This window comes from Cherax quadricarinatus, chromosome 16 (genome assembly GCF_038502225.1).
Source record: "Cherax quadricarinatus isolate ZL_2023a chromosome 16, ASM3850222v1, whole genome shotgun sequence".
Taxonomy (NCBI): Eukaryota; Metazoa; Arthropoda; class Malacostraca; order Decapoda; family Parastacidae; genus Cherax; species Cherax quadricarinatus.
In genome coordinates this window covers 48,832,192-48,842,453 of record NC_091307.1, presented here as the reverse complement: position 1 = coordinate 48,842,453, position 10,262 = coordinate 48,832,192, and the positions used below count along the sequence as shown (strand labels likewise).

Here is a 10,262-nt window from a genome sequence, read left to right as displayed (position 1 = left end):
TGGAAGAATTAGAGAAGAATTAGGAGTATTATGTGTTTCATGCTATGTGATGATCTTAATGAATATCTCAAAGATGTAACCTTCGTTAAGTTGTTTACGGAAGAGTTCAATAGGTTACAAGCTTGTTACTCTCTCATGTTACGTGGTTACTCGCTTTACTTCCTACATTTCTCACCTGGTTCAAACATAAAATATTTTAATACAATGTGATATACTAAATTGTATCACGAAATACTAAATAAATATAACACAATCTATTACAAGCCATAAAAATAGTAATTTTTTTTCCATTATAGAGCCGTATGTGAAATTATGCAATAAATCTACGATGCTCATTTAATAATTCCTATTTACTTGTCTTAACTCATAAATTTTTATTTACAGTTATGTAAAATTGTCGATAAATTTTTTTGGGATCCCATTTATCAGTAAGTGATCAAATCAGTTAAATGAAATTATATTTTAAAAAATAACAATAAGAAATTTAGCAAAAATAATAAATTCGTAAGGTTCGTCATCAGTGGATAAATTTAGATATAGAAGGAATATAAAAAAAAATGGTTTAGTAATTAATTTTATAGACGTGTGAAAAATATAAAAGTATCATCATTAAAAAATCTATATTATGTTAAGTGAAGACAAGAAGGTGGAATGGTTGAGTGTGGATTGAATCTTTTAAGCATGAGAAAATATAAACGTATTATGAGACAGTACGAGCTACGCAATATGAACCAACAAACCATAAAACGGGTGGGGAAAGAACACGCGGTCATAGAGTCATGAAACTCCAGACCGACGCAGTAGCCACTGGTCCATTATTATTATTATTATAATCAAAAAGAAGCGCTAAGCCACAAGGGCTATACAGTAGCCACTGGTCCAGCTGGCTACAATCGTGTTAGCAACCACTACGCATGAGCCAGTAGGACCTTAGAAAGAATCAACTGGATATTCATAGCATGGACCAGCAGCTCAGTATCTGTGCTACTCCCTTATGTTATTTACATAAAGCCTAAGGCTTATCTAATTTAACTTATCATGAATTCAAAAATAAATTAATGAAAAGAATTAAAAGTTTCATTAAGTCGAGTAATAATCACTGACTCATTGAATATATTTCTCATGTTTAAGTTATGAACACAAAGAACATTGACGGAACTCACACTACGTGATGAACGAGGATTCAACTCACACTCAGAGAGCCGACAGAGAGTTGCAGAACTTGCTCGCTGTTTGAGGGAGAAAGTGACTCATGGGAAGCAGGAGCGAGGGTTTTGTTACTAAGCAGCCAGCCAGGTGTTTTCTTATTGGTTGGTAGTTTTGTGCTAGTCTGTTAAAATCGGGTTCTGATTGGGCATTGATGCTGCCAGAAAACGCCTCAAATGAATTTCCTGTAAACTCATAATTTATGAAACTAATGTTACTTTTGTGTTTCTCTGCAACTTCTGCTTATCGAAGGTCGATTGTGATTCAGATAAAATAAAGGTAATAGGTGAATTTGAAACCTATCCTCCCATCCCTTCCGTCTCTCTCTCTCTCTCTCTCTCTCTCTCTCTCTCTCTCTCTCTCTCTCTCTCTCTCTCTCTCTTTACGTAGAATTTTCCATTTGAAAGACATTATTTTTATCTCCCTTTCTTTCTCTCTCATTTACACAGGGTTTTGCAATTTGATCAAAATGATTAATAACTTTATTTACAAGCTAACTGCTGTTACTTACATCAGCTTATTTGAAAGCTTTTTTTATTGTTATAAGACATACAAATATAAAAAAGGATGAAGTTGGAGCCATCTGTGGGCCAGCAGTTTCATTTGATCAATTGATTTTCCTTAGTTGATATCATCATGATGTTAGGTAAGACACATATGCAACAGTTAGGTATCTTTATTTCGAAAAGTTTCGCCTACACGGTAGGCTTCTTCAGTCGAGTACAGAGAAGTTGGTAGAAGCAGAAGAGATGTGAAGACGATATAATCAGTCCATCACCCTTGAATACGTAGTTTTGAGGTGGTTAGTCCCTCAGCCTGGAGAAGAGTATTGTTCCATAGTCTGAAGCAGAGTGAAGTTGAGAGGGACGTGACCTCTCATTGAGTACATTCTTTCTTCAACTAGTGGCCTAAATCTCATCTCCTGACAGTATATAAGACTCCATACTGTCACCTCAACTTCATTAACAACACTACGACTAGCAGGGGGATCGAACTCGTGATGTTTTAGTCCGCCTCATGGTGAACGAAAATTCCACGATGCTCTAACCCACGGGACCATACAATCCTACAAGTCGCAGTGTCGCAAAGTAGAATGAAATTAGATCTGAGGCACCGAAACCACGTATGTCCTCGGATCACGGTACAACAACTAGCTCTGTTGGGTGCGTGATTTTTGCAGGATTGAATGGTTCCGTGGGTTAGAGAGTCGTGGAATTTTCACTCACCTTGAGGCTGGCTAAAAGAACACGGGTTCGATCCACTTGCTAGTCGCAGTGTTGTTATTGATTAAATACCACTCGTTCGTGGTTACAATATAATATATATATATATATATATATATATATATATATATATATATATATATATATATATATATATATATATATATATATATATATATATATATATATATATATATATATATATATATATATATATATATATATGCAAGGAATTCGCAAGAGCAGGCGAAATATACACAAACACTGATCTCTGGCTGAAGGAGACTCGAACCTACGAACCTTGGAACAAGGTGCGCACTGCTGTACCATTCTCACCACACTGGACCAATACCTTGGCGTCCAGCTTGCGCTAGACTTTGATCCAAGGCAGATAGCTTTCAGGGAGAAGGCTTACACATTTTCAACTCATCCCCTGCATACATCAGCCTTATTAGAGATTTCAACAATGCAAGGAATTCGCAAAAGCTGGCGAAATTTTTCAAATAGTGTTTGTGTAAATTTCGAGTCGAGTCTCCTTCAGCCAGAGATCAGTGTTTGTGTATATTTCGCCTGCTCTTGCGAATTCCTTGCATTGTTAAAATCTCTAGTAAGGCTGATGCATGCAGGGAATGAGATGAAAAGCTGTAAGCCTTCTCCCTGAAAGCTGGCTGCCTTGGATCAACGTGTAGCTCAAGCTACACGCCAAGGTATTGTCCAGTGTGGGTAGATTGGTAAAGCACTGCGTACCTTGTTCCAAGGTTCGTAGGTTCGAGTCTCCTTCAGCCAGAGATGAGTGTTTGTATATATATATATATATATGTCGTGCCGAATAGGCAGAACTTGCGATCTTGGCTTAAATAGCAACGCTCATCTTGCCATATAGGACAAGTGAAAATTTGTGTATGCAATAATTTCGCCAAAATCATTCTGAACCTAACGAAAAAAAAATATTTCACTGTGTTTGTTTAGTATTAAATTATTGTAAACAAATCTAAAATATATTTAGTTGGGTTAGGCTAAAATAAATTGTTCTTGTTATAATAAGGTTAGGTAAGTTTTCTAAGTGCTTTTTGGTGCAAAATTATAATTTTTACATCAACATTAATGAAAAAAAAATATCTTTAAACGTATAAGAGAAAATTTTAGAAAGGACTTAATTTTAAATGAGTTCTTGCTAATTGACCAGTTTTACATATTCGGCACGACATATATATATATATATATATATATATATATATATATATATATATATATATATATATATATATATATATATATATATATATATATATATATATATATATATATATATATATATATATATATCATATATCATATATATATCTATCAATGTAGAAATAGGTTCAATAAAAATATCTAATTGAGATTTTAATCTTAATTTATTATTTTTCACGGAACTGAACTTATCAATGAACAAAACAAAAAAGCTTTACTTCTCTTATATTTTTAAGGTATTTATTTTGCTTCTAGATAGACTACATTGTCATGGAAGATTTTGAAGTCATAATGGAGAAATTACTGACGATCTCCAGGCAGAAAATGACTGTGCTGAGAATCAGTCCACCTCCGAGGATAACAAACATTCCCTGGAAAGAGACCTGATATACAAATCTATGGGAATAAAAGAATATCCATAATTGTTATATTAATGAATATCAATTCTTGTTAAAACATTTCAGTGTCAAAATAATGCATGTAAGATAGATAACCCAGATATTGTTGAGGGAGAGAGACGAGCTGACAGTGATCTTGGTGGGAGGATGCGCACACGATGTAGAATTAGGGAGGCTGGCTTTCAGCCACTGGTAATACAGCCCGGCTTCTGTCAGTGCCAGGATCCTGTAGATATAGGAAATTTGGCACACTCTGCAGATTTTTTTTTTTTTTGATATTTATTAATTTATTCGTATATTTCATTGCTTAATATTTGCTTAAAAAAAAAAAAACTGAGCAACAAACTTGTATCACACATTTTCTTTTATCTATCCGTTTATCTAATCAAGATTGATGGACTGACCACATCGACTCAAGGTTGAGGGACTGGAAATTGGGTTAGGCAAATGTTATGTTAGTGGGATGGATTGTAAAGGACCTGCCGAGTATGGGCCAACAGGCCTGCTGCAGTGATCCTCCTTTCTTATGTTCTTATGTTCTTACATGAGAGGATACTACGTAGGCGCCTCTCCCAGGAAATTAGGAAAGAAATGTTTCCTTATTGCTCTCTTTTTAGGGGCAAATAATTTTCAACCTCTGTTTGTTCTTTCATACAACTGTACATATTTAAAAATATTTTTTATTGTATGTAAATGTATATATTTAAAAATTAAACTTTACGATTTTTTTACAGAATTAGAGTTAGTATTTTCTCATTAGCAACGATATAATGAATTTTATTTTTGGACTAAAAGTAACTTAGAAACCTCACCTAATCTCTCTAAAATTAATACAATTTTTGTAGGTATATTTTCCTATATTTATCATTGGTCAACTTAATCATATTTATTATTACCTTAATCCTATGAGATATATTTTTTTCCTTATGCTTAGACCTATTTTCGCTAATTTATGGCAAAAGCAAATTTTCGTTCGATTCGGTAAAGTGATCCTTTGCCATACAAGTTAAACTGGACGACTTGGCTTACTTAGTACGGTACATAAATAAATAAATAAATAAATAAATAAATAATATAAATGTCGTACTGAGTAGGTAAAACTTGCAATTTTGGCTTAAACGACAAAGCTTTTCTTGTTGAATAAGGCAAGCGAGAATTTGCGTATGCAATAATTTCGCAGAACTCATTCTGAGTATACCAGGTAAAGTCTACGGTAAGGTTATTATTGAAAGAATTAGAGGTAAATCAGAGACCAGGATCGCAGATGAACAAGGAGGTTTTAGAGTGAGTAGGTTATGTGTTGATCAAGTGTTTACATTGAAGCATATATGTGAACATTTGAAGATTGAGACACTTATGCAACATATGGTAACCTTTATTAAGGAAACGTTTCGCCACACAGTGGCTTCATCAGTCCAATGCAAAGCAGAAAGGTGTAAGGAGAGGAGGAGTTTGAGGTAATCAGTCCCTCAGCCTGGAGTCGATCAACTAAAAATAGGTTAGATAAATATTTTGAGTGAGTGTGGTTGGATGTGAGTTAGACCTGACTAGCTGGTGCTAATGGGTCAGATGCCGTGCTCTTTCCTAAAGTGGAGGTGACCTGACTGGGTGGGCCATTGGTCTAAGCCTGGGGTTGACATGGGCCTGCCCCGCATGGGCCAGTAGGCCTGCTGCAGTGCTCCTTCTTTCTTATGTTCTTATGTTCTTAAGATTTAAGCCACTTAACTACAATATTTAAGCCACTTCTCCGGCATATAGCCGGAGAAGTGGCTTAAATATTGTAGTCAGGTGAGCGAAGCAGGAGGTGGTGGGATCACAGTGGAACCATCCACTAGTGTAAGCTGGTCTTCTTCCAAAGGTTGGACAAGTATTGTATTGGATGGTTCCACTGTGATCCCACCTCCTCCTGCTTCCGCTCACCTGACTACAGTATATAATCCACTTTTCCGGCCATATGCTGTGCTTTCTACAAAAATGATGGACTGAACACATCGATTCCAGGCTGAGTGACTGGAAATTTTAGGTTATACAAATTAGATTCATTTAATAATTAATAAAATTTGGGAGAAATTTAAACTATATATGACAGGTCCTTGACACTCCCGCCGCACTATATATGACAGGTCCTTGACACTCCCACTGCACTATATATGACAAGTCCTTGACAGTCCCACCGCACTATATATGACCGGTCCTTGACACTCCCACCGCACTATATATGACAGGTCCTTGACACTCCCACCGCACTATATATGACAGGTCTTTGAGACTCCCACCGCACTATATATGACCGGTCCTTGACACTCCCACAGCACTATATATAACAGGTCCTTGACACTCCCACCGCACTATATATGACAGGTCCTTGACACTCCCACCGCACTATATATGACTGGTCCTTGACACTCCCACAGCACTATATATGACAGGTCCTTGACACTCCCACCGCACTATATATGACCGGTCCTTGACACTCCCACCGCACTATATATGACCGGTCCTTGACACTCCCACAGCACTATATATGACAGGTCCTTGACACTCCCACCGCACTATATATGACAGGTCCTTGACACTCCCACAGCACTATATATGACCGGTCCTTGACATTCCCACCGCACTATATATGACAGGTCCTTGACACTCCCACCGCACTATATATGACAGGTCCTTGACACTCCCACAGCACTATATATGACCGGTCCTTGACATTCCCACCGCACTATATATGACAGGTCCTTGACACTCCCACAGCACTATATATGACCGGTCCTTGACATTCCTACCGCACTATATATGACAGGTCCTTGACACTCCCACAGCACTATATATGACCAGTCCTTGACATTCCCACAGCACTATATATGACAGGTCCTTGACACTCCCACCGCACTATATATGACAGGTCCTTGACACTCCCACCGCACTATATATGACTGGTCCTTGACACTCCCACAGCACTATATATGACAGGTCCTTGACACTCCCACAGCACTATATATGACCGGTCCTTGACATTCCCACCGCACTATATATGACAGGTCCTTGACACTCCAACCGCACTATATATGACAGGTCTTTGAGACTCCCACCGCACTATATATGACCGGTCCTTGACACTCCCACAGCACTAAGTATGACCGGTCCTTGACACTCCCACAGCACTATATATAACAGGTCCTTGACACTCCCACCACACTATATATGACCGGTCCTTGACACTCCCACCGCACTATATATAACCGGTCCTTGACACTCCCACCGCACTATATATGACCGGTCCTTGACACTCCCACCGCACTATATATGACAGGTCCTTGACACTCCCACCGCACTATATATGACAGGTCCTTGACACTCCCACCGCACTATATATGACCGGTCCTTGACACTCCCACCGCACTATATATGACAGGTCCTTGACACTCCCACCGCACTATATATGACCGGTCCTTGACACTCCCACCGCACTATATATGACAGGTCCTTGACACTCCCACCGCACTATATATGACCGGTCCTTGACACTCCCACCGCACTATATATGACAGGTCCTTGACACTCCCACCGCGCTATATATGATAGGTCCTTGATACTCCCACCGCACTATGTATGGCCGGTCCTTGACACTCCCACAGCACTATATATGACAGGTCCTAGACACTCCCACCGCACTATATATGACAGGTCCTTGACACTTCCACCGCACTATATATGACAGGTCCTTGACACTCCCACCGCACTTTATATGACAGGTCCTTGACACTCCCACCGCACTATATATGAGAGGTCTTTGAGACTCCCACCGCACTATATATGACTGGTCCTTGACACTCTCACCGCACTATATATGACCGGTCCTTGACACTCCCACCGCACTATATATGAGAGGTCTTTGAGACTCCCACCGCACTATATATGACCGGTCCTTGACACTCTCACCGCACTATATATGACCGGTCCTTGACACTCCCACCGCACTATATATGACTGGTCCTTGACACTCCCACCGCACTATATATGACAGGTCCTTGACACTCCCACCGCACTATATAAGACAGGTCCTTGACACTCCCACCGCACTATATATGACAGGTCATTGACACTCCCACCGCACTATATATGACTGGTCCTTGACACTCCCACCGCACTATATATGACCGGTCGTTGACACTCCCACCGCACTATATAAGACAGGTCCTTGACACTCCCACCGCACTATATATGACAGGTCCTTGACACTCCCGCCTCACTATATATGACCGGTTCTTGACACTCCCACCGCACTATATATGACAGGTCCTTGACACTCTCACCGCACTATATAAGACAGGTCCTTGACACTCCCACCGCACTATATATGACAGGTCCTTGACACTCTCACCGCACTATATAAGACAGGTCCTTGACACTCCCACCGCACTATATATGACCGGTCCTTGACACTCCCACCGCACTATATATGACCGGTCCTTGACACTCCCACCGCACTATATACGACCGGTCCTTGACACTCCCACCGCACTATATATGACCGGTCCTTGACACTCCCACCGTACTATATATGGCAGGTCCTTGACACTCCCACAGCACTGCATTTAGACGTGTTATGTAATAGATAAGGTGACATCTAAGCCTTAAAAGCTTTCTAATACTTTCCGTTTTTTACATGGATATAAATGGTATAAAATACAGACACGATGGAAAAATAAACGAAAATGTAGTTTAATGTAATCCTTTGTTGACAACGTTTCGCCCACACAGCGACCTTTATCAAGTCACAAACAGATCGGTTTGTGACTTGATGAAGGTCACTGTGCGGGCGAAGCGTTGTCAATAAAGGGTCACATTACATAGCATTTGCGCTTATTTTTCCACTATTTTTACATGTCTTTGATAATGTTGGAAATTACGAAAGCACATCGATATTCACTTTTTTTTCACAAAGGTTGGTTTGTATTGTACCTTATGTGTGAGTTCTCAAGGATAACCTTGGTATGTCGGGTAGAGTAACTTAGCGCCCCTGGGATCCTAATGTTTATAAACAATGTTAAGAAACAGAATATTTTTTTTTACAGTACCTCTTATTAAAAGCAGGAATTAAGGGGCTACCCTTCTGCGCTATCGAAGCCAAAATGGCGGGCATTAATCTCTCTCTGGATTTATAGAAGTCACAGCGTCCTGATGTAAGTAAAAGTGCATTTTAACACAACACCGATAAGAGTTTAAATCACAAGTTAATCAAAGAGTATAAATTAAACATCCTGGAGAAGTTATGATGTGGTTATGGATCAGTAGATCATGCTGATTCTGCCTCTTTTATTTAATACTTGTAATTATGCTAAAAGAAGCACACAGACACACACACACACACACACACACACACACACACACACACACACACACACACACACACACACACACACACACACACACACACATACACACACACACACACAGATATTAGGAAGTATTTCTTCAGTCATAGAGTTGTAAGGCAGTGGAATAGCCTAGAAAATGACGTAGTGGAGGCAGGAACCATACACAGTTTTAAGACGAGGTTTGATAAAGCTCATGGAGCGGGGAGAGAGAGGGCCCAGTAGCAACCGGTGAAGAGGCGGGGCCAGGAGCTAAGATTCGACCCCTGCAACCACAAATAGGTGAGTACAAATAGGTGAGTACACACACACACACACACACACACACACACACACACACACACACACACACACACACACACACACACACACACACTCACACACACACACACACACACACACAGCCCCCACCCCACAGTAAGCAGTACAATCCCATTGTTGGAAAGGAAACTGAAGGTATGGTACGCCAACGCTGATGGAATAACGAATATGTAGGAGGAGTAGCATGAAAGAATCAAAGAGGAATCAACAGATATCATAACTCTCAGAGAAACTAAGCTCACAGGAATAATGATAGATGCTATCTTTCCAATTGGATACCAGATCCAGAGGAATGACAGAGAAAACAGATGGAGAGAAGGAGTGGCACTGTTCATCAGAATCCAATGGGATTTTGAGGATCTGGAGAGAGGAGACAGAGTAGAAGCAAGAGACTACATTATAGGAACACTTCGGTCTGGAGGTTCCAAGGTGGTAATTGCAGTGATGTATGACCCACCACAGAATAATAGGAGGGCAAGGTAAGAATATGATGATAGTAA

At 39.6% G+C, this 10,262-nt stretch overlaps 1 protein-coding gene across 1 annotated transcript in view; it reads right to left on the bottom strand.

Moving 5' to 3' along the window:
• Positions 1-3,925: 3,925 nt before the first annotated feature.
• LOC138850973 (glutamate receptor-like) overlaps positions 3,926-10,262 on the bottom strand; it is a 54,548-nt gene continuing 48,211 nt past the window's right edge. Inside the window, exons 10-12 of the mRNA XM_070085675.1 lie at positions 9,145-9,244; positions 4,160-4,289; positions 3,926-4,036 (exon numbers count right to left, since the gene is read on the bottom strand). Of these exons, the coding sequence (XP_069941776.1) occupies positions 3,926-4,036; positions 4,160-4,289; positions 9,145-9,244 (341 nt within the window). The remainder of the gene's footprint in view (positions 4,037-4,159; positions 4,290-9,144; positions 9,245-10,262) is intronic.